A 20,819-nucleotide genomic window follows, 5' to 3' on the forward strand; every position below is an offset into this window, starting at 1 on the left:
ACCAAAAAAAGACCCCAAAAATGAGCAAAACCAGACGAAATGGAGAAGACTCAGCAAACTCTGTCCCTGTGTCACCTCCTGGTGCCACCGAACCCAGGGAGGGGACACTGGTTGTAAAAGGCAAGAAAAGACAAAAAAAAAAAGATCCAACAAAAGCCCTCCAAAATGAGCAAAACGAGTCAGAATGGAGAGGACCCAACAAACCCTGTCCCCATGTCACCTCCTGGTGCCACCAAACCTGGTGCCACCAAACCTGGCAGGGCCCAACCCAGCAAAGAAACACCAGTTAAAAAAAACAGAAAAAGACCCAAAAAAGCCCCCCAAAATGACAAAACAAGACCCAAAAAAATGCCCCAAAACAGACAGAAATGACGAGGACCCAACAAACCGTGTCCCCCTCGGCGGCACCGGGACAGCGGTGGGAGCGGGTGGGGGGGATGGCAGTGGAGCCCTGGGGGGATTGGTGGTCTCGTGGGGGGGGTCCATGGGGGTCTCTGGGGGTCTCAGGGGGTACCCAGGGTGATGGTGATGCCCCCTCCCCCGGGGGGGCTCCAGCTCAGCACCTGAGGGTGGGGGGACACTGGCAGAGCCCTGGGGGCATCAGGGATGTCGGGGGGCCCTGGGGGGTCTCTGGAGGTCTCAGCGTGTTCCAGGGTGGTGGTGATGCCCCCCTCCCCCTGGGTGGGCTCCAGCTCTGCCCCCTGCAGTGCCCGCGGGTCGGGGACGGCGGCAGAGCCCTGGGGGCTATTGGGGGTGTCGGGCGGTCCCGCGGGGTCCTGGGGGTCTCTGGGGGGTCTCAGTGCGTGCCCAGGGCGATGGTGATGCCCCCCTCCTCCTGGATGGGCTCCAGCTCGGCCCCCTGCAGCGCCTGGGTGAGCAGGGTGAGCTCCTGGCACAGCGTCTCGAAGCGATACCCCACGCGGATGTCGGGCACGTTGGTCCGGCGGATGTCGTTCCCCTCCGGGCCCTCCCGCTGGTAGTTGGGGGCCCAGCCAGTAACTCTTCACCTGAGGGGGGCACCCACGGGGTCAGGGGGGGGGCCTGGCACCACGGGAGGGGGAATGGGGGCATGGGGAGGGGATGAGGATGGAGGGATGGAGGATGGGAATGTGGGACTTGGGAAGGGGGACGCGGGAAAGGGCCTCACCTTGTGGGAGAAGCCGCTCATGAGGACGCTGTTCCGGGCCAGCTCACACATGTCACAGGAGCTGAGCTTCCACACCTGGGTGGCGATGCTGTACTCCTCCATCAGGGGCTCCTGCAACAGGGACCCTCAGAGACCACCCAGGGACCACCCAGGGACACCTCAGGGACCCTGAGAGACCACCCAGGGACACCCCAGAGACCCTGAGAGACCACCCAGGGACCCCCCAGGGACCCCTGACACCCCACAGGAGCTGAGCTTCCACACCTGGGTGGCGATGCTGTGCTCCTCCATCAGGGGCTCCTGCAACAGGGACCCTTCAGAGACCACCCAGGGACACCTCACAGACACCCCTCAGCTCCACCCACCCATGGACATCCCCCAGACAACCCCCAGATCCCACCCACAGACCCCCCTCAACTCCCTCCCACCCCCCCGGATGGGGGGTCCCACCTCCTCCCCCCCGGCCCCCCCAGCCCCCTGGGGCTGCCCCTCCCCGTGCCCCCCCCGGGGGTGTCTGTGGCCGGTGCCCCCCTCCCCAAAGGCCCACCTTGGTGAAGTGGAACTGCAGGGGGTCGTCGGTGGACAGGGACACCATGAGGCCCCGGGACAGGTACTCGGGCAGGGGGTTGCGGTGGTAGCTCAGGAACAGGCTGTTGTTGCTCAGGGGGGACATGGCGATGCCAATCTGGGCCAGGTAGTACAGGTACTGCAGCACGGGGGCCTGGGGGGCACACAGGGGTCAGGGGGACGCCCAAAACGGGAGAAAAAACTCCCCAGAGGGTGTTAGTCCAGACAGGGAGAGAGCAGCTCTTCAAGGAAAGCTTTCAGGTGCAGGGGCACAAAGGCTCAAACCCACACACGGAACTCGCCCACTTTTATGTCTTTGACTGATTTCCGTATCCAGTGGGTACATCCAACCCAAAAACTACTCTTGCCCCCGGTACCACCCTCAGAACTGCCCCAGTGGAGCCTTCCCAGGGGTTCTGGGCCCTCTCTCTTGTTTTAACTCCAATATATCCCATTATTCGGGTCCAGGTGCACGTCCCAGGCGGGACAGCCCTGCTGAAACCTCCTGCCCTGGAGAGACAGAGAAACCGAAACCCAGGAACACAAAGTGTGAAAGGTAACTGTGTGATGGGAAAGAAAATCAGGGAATCAGAGAACCAGCCGGGTCAGGAAAGACCTCTGAGATCATCCACTCCAACCCTTGCTCCAACCCCGCTGTGGTTCCCAGCCCATGGCACTGATGCCACATCCAGTTCACCTTAAACACCTCCAGGGATGGAGAATCCACCCCTTCCCTGGGCAGCCCATTCCAATGGCTGAGCACCCTCTCGGGAAAGAACCTCTTCCCAATATCCAACCTAAACCTCCCCTGGCACAGCTCCAGACCCAGCCCTCTTGTCCTACTGCTGCTTCCTGGCAGAAGAGACCAACCCCCCCCCCGGCTCCCCCCTCCTGTCAGGGAGTTGCAGAGAGTGAGGAGGTCTCCCCTGAGCCTCCTCTTCTCCAGGCTGAGCCCCCCCAGCTCCCTCAGCCTCTCCTCACAGCACTTGTGCTCCAGTCCCTTCCCCAGCCTTGTTGCTCTTCTCTGGACCTGCTCCAGCCCCTCCATGTCCTTCCTGAGCTGAGGGCCCAGAACTGGACACAGCACTCCAGGGGTGGCCTCACCAGCGCTGAGTCCAGGCCAACAATCACTTCCCTGGTCCTGTTGGCCACCCTGTTCCTGAGCCAGGCCAGGATCCACTGGCCCTCTTGTCCCCCTGGGCACACTCTGGCTCCTGTTCAGCTCCCTGTCCATCCCCACTCCCAGCTCCCTTCCTGCCTGGCTGCTCTCCAGACACTCTGGCCCCAGCCCGGGGGGCTGCCGGGGCTTCTTGTGGCCAAAGGGCAGGACCCGGCCCTTGGCCTGCTTGAACCTCATCCCCTTGGAATCAGCCCATGGATCCAGCCTGGCCAGGTCCCTCTGCAGAGCCCTCCTGCCTTCCAGCACATCAACAGGCCCCCAGCTTGGTGTCACCTGCCAATGTGCTGATGGTTCACTCGATCCCCTCATCCAGATCATCAATAAAGACATTGAACAGGACTGGGCCCACACTGATCCCTGGGGACACCCCCAGTGACGGGATCCCCTCGGGATGCAGCTCCATCCCCACCACTCTGGGATGACACAGCTCCATCAAACCCCACACAGAGCTCCAAGCCCCCGTGCCCCCCATGCCCCCCGTGCCCCCCATGCCCCCCGTGCCCCCCGTGCCCCCCATACCCCTGTGCCCCCCTGCTCACCTTGCGCAGCAGGAGCCCGTGGGAGATGTTCTCGGACACCATGAACCCCGACACCAGGTGGTGGACGGGCCCGGCCTCGCCGCAGTGCGGCCGCAGCACGAACGTGTGGAAACCCCTCTTCCTGAGACAGGGGGAGCGTCAGCGGCACCCCAGAACAGCGGGGGGAATGGAGGGACCCCAGAACAGCAGGGGGAATGGAGGGACGCCAAAACAGCAGGGGATGATGCAGGGAATGGAGGGACCCCAAAACAGCGGGGGGAATGAAGGGACCCCAAAACAGCGGGGAGAATGAAGGGACCCCAGAACAGTGGGGGTAATGGAGGGACCCCAGAACAGCGGGGGGAATGGAGGGACCCCAAAACAGCAGGGGGAATGGAGGGACCCCAAAACAGCAGGGGGAATGGAGGGATCCCAGAACAGTGGGGGGGAATGGAGGGACCCCAGAACAGCAGGGGGAATGGAGGGACCCCAAAACAGTGGGGGGGAATGGAGGGACCCCAAAACAGTGGGGGGGAATGAAGGGACCCCAAAACAGCAAGGGGGAATGAAGGGACCCCCAAAGCAGGAGGGGACGGGGGGGGAATGAAGGGACCCCAAAACAGTGGGGTGGGGGAATGAAGGGACTCCAAAGCAGCAGGGGGGAATGAAGGGACCCCAAAACAGCGGGGGGAATGGAGGGACCCCAAAACAGTGGGGGGGAATGGAGGGACCCCAAAACAGTGGGGGGGAATGAAGGGATCCCCAAAGCAGGAGGGGACGGGGGGGGAATGAAGGGATCCCCAAAGCAGGAGGGGACGGGGGGGGAATGAAGGGACCCCAGAACAGTGGGGTGGGGGAATGAAGGGACCCCAAAGCAACGGGGATGAGGCAGGGAATGAAGGGACCCCAAAACAGTGGGGTGGGGGAATGAAGGGACCCCAAAACAACAGGGATGAGGCAGGGAATGAAGGGACCCCAAAACAGTGGGGTGGCCATGGGAGGAATGAAGGGACCCCAAAACAGTGGGAGGTCCATGGGGGGGCAATGAAGGGACCCCAAAACAGCAGGGGAGGGGGGAGGAATGGAGGGATCCCCAAACCATAACAGGGGGTCTGTGGAGGGGAGCCAAGGAGTGTTTGTGGGACATGAGGGGTGTCTGTGGGACATGAGAGGTGTCTGTGGAGTGTGAAGGGTGTCTGTGGGACATGAGCAGTGTTTGTGGGATATGAAGGGTGTCTGTGGGACATGAGCAGTGTTTGTGGGATATGAAGGGTGTCTGTGGGTGCTGAGGGGTGTCTGTGGGACATGAGGGGTGTTTGTGGGACATGAGGGGTGTCTGTGGAGTGTGAAGGGTGTCTGTGGGACATGAGGGGTGTCTGTGGGACATGAGAGGTGTCTGTGGAGTGTGAAGGGTGTCTGTGGGACATGAGGGGTGTTTGTGGGGTATGAGGGGTGTCTGTGGAGTGTGAAGGGTGTCTGTGGGGTATGAGGGGTGTCTGTGGGGTGTATGTGGGCGCCGAGGGGTGTCCATGGGGTGTCGGGGGTGCCTGTGGGGTGTCTGTCAGTGCTGAGGGGTGCCCCCAGGGGGTCTGTGGGTGCCCCTGGGGTGTCAGTGGGTGTCAGTGGATGTCAGTGGGTGTCAGTGGGTGTCAGTGGGTGTCAGTGGGTGCCCCTGTGGTGTCAGTGGGTGGGTGTCAGTGGGTGGGTGGGTGTCAGTGGGTGTCAGTGGGTGTCAGTGGGTGGGTGTCAGTGGGTGGGTAGGTGTCAGTGGGTGTCAGTGGGTGCCCCTGGGGTGTCAGTGGGTGTCAGTGGGTGCCCCCTGGGTGTCAGTGGGTGGGTGGGTGTCAGTGGGTGTCAGTGGGTGCCCCTGGGGTGTCAGTGGGTGTCAGTGGATGCCCCCCAGGTGTCAGTGGGTGTCAGTGGGTGTCAGTGGGTAGGTGGGTGTCAGTGGATGCCCCCCAGGTGTCAGTGGGTGTCAGTGGGTAGGTGGGTGTCAGTGGATGCCCCCCAGGTGTCAGTGGGTAGGTGGGTGTCAGTGGATGCCCCCCAGGTGTCAGTGGGTGGGTGGGTGTCAGTGGGTGGGTGTCAGTGGGTGTCAGTGGGTGTCAGTGGATGCCCCCCAGGTGTCAGTGGGTGTCAGTGGGTGTCAGTGGATGCCCCCCAGGTGTCAGTGGGTGCCCCCCGGGGTGCCTCACCTGCGCAGGTGGTTGAGCACGGTCATGTTGGCGTACATGTAGTACAGGTAGTAGGAGTAGGGGGGGTTGTCCTCCTCCACCCACTGCCCGGGCAGGGGGCTGTCCAGGTTGAAGATGTGATGCTCCGGCTTGGACTCGTCGTCCACGCTGTCGAACCCGTCCACCTGCGGGCACCGAGCACCAGCATGGGGGCACCTCCCCTGGGGCTGGGGGGCACCTCCCCTGGGGCTGGGGGTGACACCCTCCCCTGGGGCTGGGGTGACCCTCCCTTCCCTGGGGCTGGGGGGGACCCTCCCCTGGGGCTGGGGGTGACACCCTCCCTCCCCTGGGGCTGGGGGTTACACCCTCCCCTGGGGCTGGGGTGACCCTCCCTTCCCTGGGGCTGGGGGGGACCCTCCCCTGGGGCTGGGGGTAACACCCTCCCCTGGGGCTGGGGGAGACCCTCCCTTCCCTGGGGCTGGGGTGACCCTCCCTTCCCTGGGGCTGGGGGTGACACCCTCCCCTGGGGCTGGGGTGACCCTCCCTCCCCTGGGGCTGGGGTGACCCTTCCCTGGGGCTGGGGTGACCCTCCCTCCCCTGGGGCTGGGGGTGACCCTCCCTCCTCCCGGGCTGGGGGTCCCTGGCCCCCCGGGCAGGACTCACGTGCTCCAGGAAGAGGTGCAGCTCCGGGTGCTGGGCCGGGTGCAGCGTGGCCTCGTAGAGGGGCAGGAAGATGTTCTCCAGCATCTCCTGGAAGTTGGCCAACTGCCCCTTGGTGCGGTACACGTCACTGGGGGAACGGGAACGGGAACGGCTGGGACCACCCCCGGCCACGGCCCAGCCAGGGATTTGGGATGGGATGGGGGAACAGGGGCTGGGAATGGGGAAATAGGGGATGGGAGCGGGCAAATGGGCTGAAAGGGAATTGGGAATGGGACTGGAGGAATGGGGGAACTGGGGAGGGAATTGGGGCTGGGGGAACTGGGGAATTGGGGATGGGAATGAGCAAATGGGGGCAGAGTGGGAATTTAGGATGGGAACAGACAAGTAGGGAATGGGAATGAGGGATGTGGGGATTGGAATAGGCAAATGGGGCTGAATGGGAATTGGAGATGGGATTGGAGGAATGGGGGAACTGGGGAGGGAATTGGGGCTGGGGGTACTGGGGACGGGAATGAGCACATGGGGGCAGAGTGGGAATTTAGGATGGGAATGGGCAAGTAGGGAATGGGAATGGGTAAGTAGGGAATGGGAACAAGGGAACTGGGGATGGGAACGGGTAAATGGGGCGGGATATGGGAATTGGGGATGGGATTGGAGGAATGGGGGAACTGGGGAGGGAATTGGGGGTGGGGGAACTGGAGAATTGGGGACTGGAACGGGCAAATGGGGCTGAATGGGAATTGGGGATGGGATCAGGTGAGCAGGGAACGGGAGGGCGGGAACCAGGGGTGGGAACGGGCAGAGGGGGCAGGGTGGGAGGGCAGGAATGGGGCAGTGGGGCAGGAGCAGGGCAGTGGGGCAGGAATGGGGCAGTGGGGCAGGGTGAGGGGCAGGAATGGGGCAGTGGGGCAGGAATGGGGCAGTGGGGCAGGGTGGGGGGCAGGAATGGGGCAGGGTGGGGGGCAGGAGCAGGGCAGTGGGGCAGGAATGGGGCAGTGGGGCAGGGTGGGAGGCAGGAGCAGGGCAGGGGGGCAGGATGGGGGGCAGGAATGGGGCAGTGGGCAGGAATGGGGCAGTGGGGCAGGGTGGGAGGCAGGAGCAGGGCAGTGGGGCAGGGTGGGGGGCAGGAGCAGGGCAGTGGGGCAGGAATGGGGCAGTGGGGTAGGGGGGGCAGGAATGGGGCAGTGGGGCAGGGTGGGGGGCAGGAGTAGGGCAGTGGGGCAGAGTGGGGGGGCAGGACTGGGGCAGAGTGGGGGGCAGGAGCAGGGCAGTGGGGCAGGGTGGGGGGCAGGAGCAGGGCAGTGGGGCAGGAATGGGGCAGTGCCCGTCCCCGGGGGTCCCCCCACTCACAAGAGGCGCGGCACCTGCACGAGCCAGCGCACGTTGTTGGAGTGCACGCGGTGCTGCACCGCCCAGCGCGCCAGCTTGGCCCACTCGTCCCGAGAGCGCCCGTAGATGGAGAGGCGCAGCTCGGCGTTCTGGTACTTGCTCTCCTCCAGGTCTGCCATCACCTCCTGCGGGACACGGGCACTGTCACCCCCTGGCCACGCAGGGGACATCGGGGACACGGGCACCTTAACCCACGGCATGGTGGGGACATGGGCACTGTCACCCCCAGACATGGCAGGGACAAGGGTAATGTCACCTCCTGGCCATAGTGGGGACACTGGAGGACACGGGCACTGTCACCCCGGACATGGTGGGGACAAGGGCACTGTCACCCCGGACATGGTGGGGACAAGGGCACTGTCACCTCCTGGCCATGGGGAGGACATGGCAGGGACATGGGCACTGTCACCCCCCGAGCCACCAGGACAGGGACATGGGTGGTGTTGTTGGGGGGGAAATGTGTCCACTGTCCCCCCTCAGCCACCAGAGAGGGGACACAGGGGGGACACGGGGCCACCATCACCCCTTGGCCACTGGGACAGGGACACGTGGCATTGCTGGGGGGGACACGTGGCCACTGTCACCCCTCAGCCACCAAGGAGGGAACACGGGTGGCACTGCCAGGGGGGGACACATGTGGCCACTGTCACTGCCCAGCCACCAGGGAGGGGACATGGGTGGCACTGCCCGAGGGGAGACACAGCCACCATCACCCCTGGGCCACCAGAGAGGGGACACAGGGGGGACACGGGGCCACCATCACCCCTGGGCCACCAGGGAGGGGACACAGGGGGGACACGGGGCCACCATCACCCCTGGGCCACCAGGGAGGGGACACGGGTGGCACTGCCAGGGGGGGACACGTGGCCACCGTCACCCTTGGCCCAGGGGAGGGGACGGGTGGCATTGCCCGGCACAGGGGCAGGGTGGCAGTGTCACCTTGATGATGTGGGCGAAGTACTTCCCGGCCACGCGGTTGTCGGTCTTGATGAAGATCTCGCGCAGGATGGACTCCCCGATCGGGTTGTACTTGGCGTTGAACTTGTCGAACCGGTGGAAGGTGTTGCGGTCCTGGGGGTGGGGGGGACACGGGGAGCAGCTGAGACCACCCCCCACCCCCCCACCCACAGCTGAGACCACCCCCCGTCCCCCCACAGCGGGGCTTCCACAGAGCCCCCTCAGCACCCCTGGAGATCCCCCCGGTCCTGGAAGGGGCACACGGGTGTGGGGTGGGATCTGAGACCACCCACCACACCCAGAGCCCCCACAGCACCCCTGGAGATCCCCCCGGTCCTGGAAGGGGCACACAGGTGTGAGGTGGGATCTGAGACCACCCACCACATCCAGAGCCTCTCAACACCCTTGGAGAAGATCCCCCTGGTCCTGGAAGGGGCACACAGGTGTGGGGTGGGAGCTGAGACCACCCACCACTCCCCACCCAGAATGGGGATCTCCCCCTCAGCACCCCTGGAGATCCCCCCAGTCCTGGAAGGGGCACACGGGTGTGGGGTGGGAGCTGAGACCACCCCCTACCCCCCCACCCAGAGTGGGGCTCCTCCAGAGCCCCCCCCTCAGCACCCCCGGAGATCCCCCCGGTCCTGGAAGGAGCACACGGGTGTGGGGTGGGAGCTGAGACCACCCACCACACCCAGAGCCCCCCAGCACCCCTGGAGATCCCCCAGTCCTGGAAGGGTCACACGGGTGCGAGGTGGGAGCTGAGGCCACCTCCCAACCCCCCACCCAGAGCAGGGCTCCCCCAGAGCCCCCCGGCCAAGCCCCCTCCCCGCTCCCCCCGGTGGGTGCCCCCGTACCGCGTGCACGTCCAGGGTGTCCACGCTGAGGTCGTAGGCCGTGAGGTTCATGGTCTCGAAGACCTCCTTGAGCGTCTGCTCCTTGCCCTGCTCCACGTGCACGATCTCGTCCAGGTGCCTCTTCATGGCCCTCTTGATGAAGCGCAGGAGGTGCTTCTGGTTCATGCAGGACGAGGCGTGGATGTGGGTGTCCACCTGCGGGCGAGGCGCGGCCGTGGCTGGGGGTGTCCACCCCAGTGAGACCCCAGAGAGTTCACTGAGAGAGCCTGGGGTCTGCAGAGAGCCCCTCGACATCTACGGGGTTTGTTCTGTTCTGCTTGTTGGACCAAAACTTAGAAGAGTGTTAGAGGGGATTGCCAGCAGGCCTGGGGGTGATAAATGAGGACACAGGAAGATAAGGTGGACACTGGAACAGGAGGAATAGGCCTGGAGCCAGGGCTTTCTCCAAGCTGGTTAAGGACAAAGGAGAGGTAAAAGGGTCACGGTGATGAAGAGGAGAGACCCCAGAGCCGTGATGAAGGACAGGAGGTACCCCCAGAACTGAGTGCCAAAGAGAAGCACTGCCCCAAGCTCCACCTCCACTCCTCCTGTTATTGATGTGTAAAGATGTCTGTTGTAATCACGTGAACATGTATTTAATTGTTGGATTCCAAAAATTGGAGATGAGAAAAACTGCTAAGTTTAAACAAAGCCTCGGGCTGACAGAGACCGGGGAAAAACCTCAATCCAAAGTCCAGACAAGGATCCATGGATGTCATGAGCTCAGAACGTCCTGCCCAAGCCTGGAGAAACCATGCCCTGATCTCATCAAACCTGTGCAGAAACCCCTTGGTGTTTTATCTCTCCCTCTGTGTTACCTGTTCCCCCTGTAAATCCCCCAAAGTGGGGTTTTTCCCACCAGGTGATTCCTAAGAACCCCAGATGTGTTAACCTGGGTTTTCCCCTCACCTCATCTCTGTGAAACCCCCCAATTTTCATACCATGAATATGCAAGCCCCCTGTTGAACACGTAAACCATGAACCCCTTATAGATGAAGCTGTGAATCCAATAAACCATTCCAGTTCCTGCCCCCAAACCGGGCTCGTGGCAGTTATTGACCTCTGCATTTCATCACCTGTGAGAGGAGTGTAGGAACCCCCTGAGCTTGTGGGAACCCTTTGAGCAGGTTCTCTGTGGTGTGACCCAGCCTGCTCCCAGTGCTGACAACAAACACCTTTGCTGCTCACAGATCCCAAAGTCTCTGAGCAGTCCTTTACACCGGATTGTTCGGAATCATCAGCCTGGAGCCCCCCTGGATCCCCGGGACAAACCAGGACCCCCCCTGCAGTGTGACACTTTCAGTCTAGGCCTTCCTGGAGACCAGGCTGTAACCAGGGAAGTGCCCTGTGTTCCCAGTATTCCGTGCTGTTCTCTACGTAAGCAGAGGTACAAATAAGAAGGAAAGAGAAGGCTCTGCCTCCTTCTCCTCTGGTGAATCTGAAAACACAAGTTCTCCACTGCCAACCCTGCTCGTGTGAAGAAGTGAGGCCTCGAAAACCTTAAAAAGCAAAAAGTACCGAGGGTACCTAACACAACTCTACTGTCTCAAGGGGAATAATAAGATTTTCTTTTGCTAATTCTTTATTGATTATACACACCTACTTCGAATTTCTTTTGCGTTTTTGCCCCTTTTTCCTTTCCCTCCCCCTTTGGGAGGGGTTATTTAAGATTCTCCTCTGTATATACACAATATTATAACCCTATATAACTGCGATATATGTAAATATATATATTTCGTTATAACTCAGTTGATTTCAAGTCTTTCAATTTCTATTTTGCTGTAATCTAGGGAAACTTGACAAGAAACCAACCCCAAACAACCCCCCCCCCACGGGTACCTTGCGGATGTTGTAGAAGTCGCGGTGGGGAACCTTCTTCTGGGCCGCCAGCTCCTTCATCTCGTTGAGCAGCACGTGCATCTGGAACTTGCTGCTCAGGTACTGCAGCCGCCGGTAGCAGAAGGATTTGCTGCCCGGGTTTAATTTGGGGAGGGGAGGGAGGGGTCAGTTTGGGGCATGGGGAGGGAGAAAGGCCGGTGCCCACCGGGGTGAGGGGACACGGTGCCCGGGGTGGGTGTGGGGGATGGACCGGCCACCCCCTGTCCTCGGGGCTGTTCCTGAGGTTCTGTCCCCACTCAAGGCTCTGTCCCTCTCTCTGTCCCCGTCCCCAACACCCTGGTATCCCCATGCCCAAAGCCCTGCCGTCCCTGTCCCCAGCCCAGACCTCCCGATGTTCCCATTTATGACCCCCTGTTGTTCCCATTTATACCCCCCTGGTGTCCCCATTTACACCCCCCTGGTGTCCCCATTTACACCCCCCTGGTGTCCCCATTTACACCCCCGTTGTGTCCCTATTTATGCTCCCCCAATGTTCCCATTTATGCCTCCCTGGTGACCCCCTGGTGTCCCCATTTACACCCCCCTGGTGTCCCCATTTACACCCCCCTTGTGTCCCCATTTATGCTCCCCTAATGTTCCCCTTTATGCCCCCCTGGTGTCCCCATTTATGCTCCCCCGATGTTCCAATTTATGCTCCCCTGGTGACCCCCTGGTGTCCCCATTTATGACCCCCTGGTGCCCCCATTTACACCCCCCTGGTGTCCCCCTGTTGTCCCCATTTACAACCCCACTGGTGTCCCACCTCTGACCCCCCGGTGTCCCCATTTATTCCCCCCTGCTGTCCCCATTTATGCCCCCCGTGCCCCCCTTTGCCCCCCGTGCCCCCCCTCTGCCCTCACATGGGCCCGTTGATGATGAGGGCCATGAGGAAGTTCATGTCAGCGATGAACTCCTGCAGGTCGGGGTAGGGCAGGTCCAGCTCGGTGCTCCTGGGGGGTGACACACACACAGCTGGGGGTCCCACAGCCCTGACCCCCCCCCGGGCCGAGCGGGACCCCCAAACCCCCCGGCCTCACTTGTCCGTGGGGTCCTGGCTGGTGTAGACGTGCACGACCCCGTCCACCATGCGCAGCCCGTAGCCCAGGTCCTCGGGCATCTCCCGGGGGTCCCACGTCTCGTAGGGGTGTCGCTCAGCAAAGGGGGGGTGCACGGGGGCATCTGCGGCCACAGACCCCCCCCCCCGTCACCCCACAGCACCCCAAAACATGGGGGCACCCCACAGACCCCCCCCGTCACCCCACAGCACCCCAAAACATGGGGGCACCCCACAGACCCCCCCCCTCACCCCACAGCACCCCAAAACATGGGGGCACACCACAGACCCCCCCGTCACCCCACAGCACCCCAAAACATGAGGGCACCCCACAGACCCTCCCCGTCACCCCACAGTTCCCCCACAGCACTCCAAAACATGAGGGCACACCAGAGACCCCCCTACCATCCCACAGCACCCCAAAACATGGGGGCACCCCACAGACCCCCCCTGTCACCCCAAAGCTCCCCCACAGCACCCCAAAACACGGGGGCACCCCACAGACCCCCCTGTCATCCCATAGTACCCCAAAACATGAGGGCACACCACAGACCCCCCTGTCATCCCACAGCACCCCAAAACACAGGGGCACCCCACAGACCCCCCTGTCATCCCATAGCACCCCAAAACACAGGGGCACCCCACAGCTCCCTGCCAGCACCACACAGAGAGCAGGGGGATCCCCCCAGCACCCCAAAAAGGCCAAGGGGACCCTCAGAGCCCCCCTAAAAGAGCAGAAGGAACCCCAAAGACCCCCCACAACCCCCCTGCATGACCAGGTGGACCCCCAGTGCACGGAGGCATCTGCACCCAGAGACCCCCCAACATCCCCCAGAAAGATCAAGGGGACCCTCCCAGCCCCCTCAAAAGGGCAGAGGGACCCCCATGGCCCCCCAAAAGAGCAGGAGGACCCCCAAAGCCCCCCCTATGAGAGCCAAGGGACCCTCACAGCCCCCTCATAAGAACAGGTGGACCCACAAAACCAGGGGGTACCTACAGGCAAAGCCAGGAGCCACCCCACATCCCCCCAGGGCACCCCAAAACCTGCTCCAAAACCCCAAAACCTCCTCCAAACACTCCCAAAACCCCCTCCAAACACTCCCAAAACTCCTCCAGAAACTCCCAAAGCCCACAAACTCCTCTAGCCCCCCATCCCAGCACCAAGACCCCCTCCCTGCAGCCATGGGGGTGTCGAGGGGCTTCTCAGGGAGCTCCACATCACCCCAGAGCACCCCAAAACCTCCTCCAGACCCCAAAACCCCAAAAACTCCTCCCAAACTCCCCAAACTCCTCCAAACCTCTCAAAAACTCCTCCAAAACCCCCAAAACTCCTCCAAACCCCCAAAACCTCTTCAAAACCCCAAAAACTCCTCCAAAACCCCCCAAACTCCTCCAAAACCCCCAAAACTCCTCCAACCCCCCCCGAACTCGTCCAGCCCCCCATCCCAGCCCCAAGACCCCCTGCCTGCCCTCAGCAGCAGCCACGGGGGTCTCAGGTACCTCCTCACAGCCGCGGGTCTTGGAGAGCTCCACATCACCCCAGAGCACCCCAAAACCGCCTCCAAAACCCCAAAATTCCTCCAAACCCCTCAAAAACTCCTCCAAACCCCCCCAAACTCATCCAGCCCCCCCCGCCAGCCCCAGGCCCCCCTCCCTGCCCTCACCGGCAGCCACGGGGGTGTCAGGGGGGTCGTCGTGGGCGCGGCTGTCGGGGTTTTTCCCGGAGAAGTCCCGCAGGAACCGGGCCGTGGTGCGGCAGAAGCTCTGCAGGGACAGCCCCATGTACTTCTGGCGCAGCAGCAGCGCCTTCACCACGCTCTTGGCAGCGTCCAGCAGGTCCGTGAAGGGCACCTGGGAGGGGACAGCGAGGGGGCACACCCCGGGCTGGGATGGTGGCCCCACAGACCCCCCCGGGTGGGTTTGGGGTCACGGGGACAGGGGCTCACCCCACAGATCCCCTTGGGGTGGGTTTGGGGTCACTGGGAGGGGCTCACCCCACAGACCCCCTTGGGGTGGGTTTGGGGTCATGGGGACAGGGGCTCACCCCACAGACCCCCTTGGGGTGGGTTTGGGGTCACAGGGAGGGGCTCACCCCACAGACCCCCTTGGGGTGGGTTTGGGGTCATGGGGACAGGGGCTCACCCCACAGACCCCCTTGGGGTGGGTTTGGGGTTTGGGGTCACAGGGAGGGGCTCACCCCACAGCCCCCCCCTCGGGTGGGTTTGGGGTCACGGGGAGGGGCTCACCCCGCAGACCCCCCCCCAGGTGGGTTTGGGGTTTGGGGTCACTGGGAGGGGCTCAGCCCACAGATCCCCCTGGGGTGGGTTTGGGGTCACTGGGAGGGGTTCACCCCACAGACCCCCCCTGGTTGGTTTTGGGGTTTGGGGTCACTGGGAGGTGCTCACCCCACAGAGACCCCCTGGCTGGGTTTGGGGTCACTGGGAGGGGCTCACCCCACAGACCCCCCTGGCTGGGTTTGGGGTTTGGGGTCACTGGGAGGTGCTCACCCCGCACTTCTCCTCCCCGGAGATGGTGACCCGCTGGAATTCCCGCTCCAGCAGCGCCTCGCGCTCCTTGGGGACGTGATCCAGTAGGTCAGAGCCCTGCTCCTGGAACAGCCTGCGGGGCAGGGACACTGATGGCTCTGGCCCCAGCGTGGGACAGGGACAGGCCTGGCCCCAGCCCAGTGTCCCAGTGTCCAGTGACAGGGTCTGACCCCATCCCAGTGCCACATCTGTCCTCACCCCAGTGTCCCCATGCCCAGTGACACACGTGTCCCCATCCCTTGTCCCCACGTCCAGGCACACACGTGTCCCCATCCCGATGTCCCCGTGTCCAGTGACAGGTCTATCCCAACCCAATGTCCAGTGACACATCTGTCCCCATCCCATGTCCAGTGACACATCTGTCCCCATCCCAATGTCCAGGGACATGTCTGTCCCCATCCCAATGTCCAGTGACAGGTCTGTCCCCATCCCAGTGCTCCCAGTATTCAGTGACAGGGTCTGACCCCACCCCGATGTCCCCACGTCCAGTGACAGGTTTGTCCCCATCCCATGGCCACATGTCCAGTCACACACGTCCCCATCCCATGGCCACATGTCCAGTCACACATGTGTCCCCATCTTGGTGTCCTGGTGTCCAGTGACACGTGTGTCCCCATCCTGATGTCCCCATGTCCAGTGCCACATCTGTCCCCGTCCCAGTATCCCTGTGTCCAGTGACACGTGTCCCCTTCCCATGTCCCCATGTCCAGTGCCACATCTGTCCCCACCCCATGTCCCCATGTCCAGTGCCACATCTGTCCCCCCCCCATGTCCCCCCGTGTCCCCCCCCAGCCCCGCCGAGCACAACGAGCAGTGGGGGGGGACAGAGGGACAGAGGACAAACCAACTCGTGACAGACGCGACCCCAAAGCGGAGACAGGAGGGAGGGGACACACAGCTGGACCCGGGGGGGGACAGGCCAGCGCGGGGGGCCGGGGCTGCCCCAGCTCCCCCTGACCCCTCCCCGGGGTGGGGGTCCCTCGGTGCCAGCAAGGGGGGGGGGACACGGACCCCTGGGCTCTGGGCAGGGGGGCGGGGCAGGGGCGGGGCCGGGGGGTCCCCAGAGCCCCCCATGTCCCCGGGGTGTCCCCGGGGTGTCCCCGGGGTGTCCCCGGGCCGCACACTCACTGTAGGTCGGCGGCACTGTCAATTTTCAGGAAGTCCTGTTTGGCTCTGAGCAAAATGTCGGGCTCAAGTCTGGCGGGGGAGGGGAGGGGGACACAGAGACGGGGGGGGGGCCGGGGAGAGAAAACACCCCGTTAATGCCACAAACCCCCCGAGAGCACACACGGAACCCGGCCAGGAGCTCACGGGGAGGGAGGGGACACCAGCGACACACCCACGGGGAGGGGACACAGCGGAGCACCCACCCCGCGGGACATCACCCCGGCCCCCGGCAGGACCCCCCCCCCCCGCTCACTTGACGTCCTGGCTGATCTGGCGCTCCAGGCGCTGCCGCCGCTCCTCCAGCTGCTCGATCGGGCTCTCCTCGGGGAACTCGTACGGCGCCGTCCGCATCTCGTTCTCGGCCAGCGAGCGGCAGAACAGCTCCTGGGGACGGCACTGTCACCGCGGGGACAGGGACAGGGACACCAGGGCCACCACAGCTCCTGGGGACAGCACTGTCACCGCGGGGACAGGGACAGGGACACCACAGCCCCTGGGGACAGCACTGTCACCAGGGGGACACAACAGGGACACCAGGGCCACCACAGCTCCTGGGGACGGCACTGTCACCAGGGGCACAGGGACAGGGACACCACAGCTCCTGGGGACGGCACTGTCACCGCGGGGACAGGGACAGGGACACCACAGCCCCTGGGGACAGCACTGTCACCAGGGGGACACAACAGGGACACCAGGGCCACCACAGCTCCTGGGGACAGCACTGTCACCAGGGGGACAGGGACAGCCCTACCAGGGCCAGAAGAGCTCTTGGGGACACCAATGTCACCCAGGGGCTCGGACAGCCTGGCTAGGGGCACTGCCAGGGCCAGAACAGCTCCTGGGGACAGCCCTGTCACCAAGGGGGACAGGGACAGCCCTGCCAAGGCCAGCACGGCTCCAGGGGACAGCCCTGTCACCAGCTGTCACTGCCATCCCTGCCACGAGCTGTGCCAGTGCCAGCACAGCTCCTGGGGACACCCCTGCCATGAGCTGTGCCAGGCCCGTCCCTGCCATGAGCTGTGCCCAGTCTCAGCCCTGCCATGAGCTGTGCCAGGCCCATCCCTGCCATGAGCTGTGCCCGGTCTCAGCCCTGCCAGGCCCATCCCTGCCATGACCTGTGCCCAGTCTCAGCCCTGCCAGGCCCGTCCCTGCCATGAGTTGTGTCCAGTCTCAGCGCCCAGAGCCAGGCTGGGAAGGTTCCCTGGAAAGGGGGAGGCAGGAAGGGTGGGGGAGGTGTGGGGGGAGGGGTGGGGGCAGGGTGGGAGGGGGAAGGACGGAGGGGAGACCCCCCGTGCCGTGGGGGGCAGCGCCAGGACCCACCTCGGCGATCTCCTTGTATTTGCCGTCCATGGAAGTCCTCAGATCCACCGGGAAGTGCTTCAGGAGGTGGGGGGTCCCGGGCAGGGACCGGGCCGACTGCAGGGGCCGTGCTGCCGACCCCCCCCGCAGCTCTGCAGAGAGGGGGGGCTCAGCCGGGGGGGCTCAGCCGGGGGGCAGGACCCCCCCTCCGGGCTGGGGGGGCTCCTCGGCCCCTCCCCCCCGGCATGGAACAGGGATGTGCTTCCCAAGGAGGGGAGGGGGAAACGGAGCTCCAGGACAGGAGGGACCCCCCTGAGACCCCCCCAGGGGAAACGGAGCTCCAGGGCAGGAGGGACCCCCCGAGAACCCCCGGGGGAAATGGAGTTCCAGGGCAGGAGGGACCCCCACTCTGCCCCCCCCTCCCCGGGCACTGGGGGGCTGCTGGAGCCCTGCGGGGTGGGAAGGAGCAGCAGTGAGGGAGGGGCTTGGGCTGGGGGGCAGGAGCCCCCCGGGAGGGGGGGGCACTACCCTGGGGTACTCCCATTGCCCCCCTCCCCCCCCTTCACCTTCCCCACCCTTCCCACTATGGGGGGGCACCCCCAAACTGCTTTGGGCACCCCCAACCCCCCCCAGCACCCCCTGCTCCCACCGGGCTGGGGGGGTGCCCAGGGACCACCCCCCGTGTGCCAACACCCCCCTGTGCACCCCTCAAACCCACCCCAGCCCCCTCCCGGTGGGCACTGGAAATCAGGCCCTACTGGTTAAACTGGGGCCACCAAAGGAGCCCCCCCCAGTGCATTCTGGGGGGATCCCCCAATGAGCCCCCCCCGTTTGGGTCCTGGCATCACCCCCACGGGAGGGGGGCTGGGGAGACTCCCCCCGGTGTCACCCAGTGTGGGGTTTGTGCCACCCGGGGATGGCACTGCTGTCCCTCCCCCCGGGCAGGGGTGGCCCCGGTGTCACCTGGGGCGCAGGTGACAGCCGGGGTGCCCCGTGCCACCGGGCACGCCCCGTGCCACCCACGTGCGGGGTGGCATGTGGCCGGGGACGGCCCTGCTGGCACCTGAGACCCCCCCCCCGCCGCAGAGCCAGCTCGGTGACAACCCCGCAGTGCCACCTGTGCCACCCCCCGGGACACGTGTGGGTCACCCCTGAGCCCCCCCGGCACCGGTGATAGCTGAGTAACAACCCCCGGGGCCCCCTCACCCCCCCGTGCCACCCCCCCGGGTCACCCCCCGCCGGGACCCCGAGACCCCCGAAGTGCCACCTCCCCCCTCCCGTGCCACGTACCCGGGCCCGCGGGTGCCACCCTCGGTGGCCGCGGCGACCCCCGAGCACCCCCAAAGCGCCATCACCCCCCCGAGCCCACCTCGGGGGTGCCCCTGAAGCCGCCCCCCCCCCCCCCCCAGCCCATCCCCCCGCCCCCCTTCGGGTCCCCCCCTTCCTCCTCCTCCTCCTCCTCCTCCCCCTCCCCTCTCACTGCGCCACAGCAGCGCTGCCGGGGGGGGGGGGCACACAGGGACCCCCCAACGCCGCTGCGACCCCCCCAAACCCACCAGACCGCGCGGCGAGGGACACCCCCCCCCCCAAAAAAAAATCACCAACCCCGCTCCTTCTCCCAAAAAAATAAACTGCCCCCCACGCCCCAAAAACCCCCCGGCAGCGCCGTGTCCCCCCCGCCGCGGCCTCCCCGGGGGGGTCAGGGGGGTCGGGGGGAAGGTTGGGGGGTGATCTGGGGGGGTCTCACCTGCGGGGAGGGGGGTCTGGAGGCTGCCCCGCTTCTTGAAGGGACACTTGGCCGGGGGGGCGGAGGACATGGCGGGCCGGGGGGGCAGGGGGAGGAGGGGGAGGATGAGGATGAGGATGGGGGGATGGAGGGGGCGCGGGGGGTCCGCGGCCGCGGCCGGCGCTGGTTGATGATTGATGGGGGAGCGGGGATGGAGCAAAGTCCCCGCGGGGCCCGGCCGGAAACCCGCGCGAGGAAGAGGATGGGGCGGGAGGAGGATGGGGCGGGAGGAGGAGGAGGAGGAGGAAGGAGGTGGCTGCGGCTGCGGAGCTGCGAGAGGGGGGGACGAGAGCCGGACGGGGCTGTGAGATATCGGGGTGGGGGGCTGAGCCCCCCCGGACAGCGCGACCCCCCCCCGGGGGACAGGCGTGTGTCCTCATGGGGACAGACGTGACCCCCCCAGACAGCCGTGACACCCCCGCGGGGACAACTGTGACCCCCCCAGACAGCCGTGACACCCCCATGGGGACAACTGTGACCCCCGTCCCCCAGGGGACAGTCGTGTACTTCCATGGGGCCAGTTGTGACCCCCCCCCAGACAGCCGTGACATCCCTGTGGGACAGTCGTGACCCCCCCGAGGGACAGTTGTGGCCCCCCCGGGGGACAGTCGTGTACCCCCATAGGGACAGACGTGAACCCCCGAAACAGCCGTGACCCCCCCAGACAGCCCTGTACCCCCCCGGGGACAGTTGTGGCCCCCCCTGTACAGCCGTGTCCCTCCCCCCCAGTCAGGCATTGCCCTCCCCCTTATGGACATATCGGACCCCCCCAAAATGACAGTGACCCCTCCAATGACAGGGTAACCCCCCCCGAGATCCCCGAGGGGGGCATTGTGCCCCCCCCCGTACGGGCACTGCCCCCCCGGCCAGGCACCGTCACGCCGAGTGCTCCCCGGGAGCAGAGGACCCCCAAAAAACAGCGAGCACCCAAAAAACCACTGGGTAACCCCAAAAAACCACCGGCTAACCCCCAAACCACCGAGCACCCCAAAAAAACACCGGGTAACCCCAAAACACCGAGTTCCCCCCAAACACCCAGAACCCCAAACCCACCGAGTACTGCCCATAAACAGAGCACCCCCAAAAACCACCCAGTACCCCCAAAACACCGAATATCCCCCAAAACCACCGAGTACCCCACAACCACCAAATGCCCCCCAAAACCACCGAATACACCCCAAAACTAGTACCACCCAAAACACTGAGTGCCCTCAAACCACCAAGAACCCCCCAAAACTCCCGGGTACCCCCAAAAAGGGGCATCGCCTCCTCCACCATGAGCACCCCCCCTCAGACGGACACTCCCCAAAAGGAGGGACCCCACCCCCCCATGGGGTCCTGCCCCCCTAAACCCCCCAGCTCACCCCTCCAGGAGCAGAGCCCGGTTTGGGGGGGCCGGGGGGGGTCCCTTTGTGTGTCCCCCCCTCCCCGCGGGTCCCTACCTGGGCGGGGGTCGCGGTGGCTCCGGGTGGGTGTCGGGCCGTGTCCCCTCCGCGCGTCCCCGGAGCCGCCCCGGCGCGGGGGGGGATTTTTGGCCGCCGGGAATGTCACCCCCCCCCCCCCCGCCCGGTGCCCCCCACTCTTCGGCGAGGGGACAGCGA

The 20,819-nt window shown here is 64.7% G+C and overlaps 1 protein-coding gene and 1 long non-coding RNA gene across 2 annotated transcripts; one reads left to right on the plus strand and one right to left on the minus strand.

Moving 5' to 3' along the window:
• Positions 1-663: 663 nt before the first annotated feature.
• AMPD2 (adenosine monophosphate deaminase 2) lies at positions 664-19,366 on the minus strand. The gene is given in 19 exon segments (XM_051771719.1): positions 664-985; positions 987-1,007; positions 1,148-1,258; positions 1,695-1,868; positions 3,434-3,554; positions 5,608-5,771; positions 6,250-6,376; positions 7,600-7,763; positions 8,578-8,709; positions 9,450-9,644; positions 11,328-11,457; positions 12,227-12,316; positions 12,404-12,545; positions 14,085-14,271; positions 14,928-15,039; positions 16,095-16,163; positions 16,387-16,517; positions 17,454-17,584; positions 19,180-19,366. Coding segments are annotated over 19 exon segments (2,460 nt in total). The 5' UTR covers positions 19,250-19,366; the 3' UTR covers positions 664-796.
• LOC127462818 (uncharacterized) lies at positions 5,206-5,598 on the plus strand. Its single transcript, XR_007900564.1, has 3 exons — positions 5,206-5,249; positions 5,316-5,390; positions 5,438-5,598. It is a non-coding gene; the product is annotated as an uncharacterized LOC127462818 (long non-coding RNA).
• Positions 19,367-20,819: the final 1,453 nt, after the last annotated feature.

Source organism: Manacus candei, unplaced genomic scaffold, assembly GCF_025592945.1.
Source record: "Manacus candei isolate 608988 ecotype Guabito, Panama unplaced genomic scaffold, ASM2559294v1 h1tg000139l, whole genome shotgun sequence".
Taxonomy (NCBI): Eukaryota; Metazoa; Chordata; class Aves; order Passeriformes; family Pipridae; genus Manacus; species Manacus candei.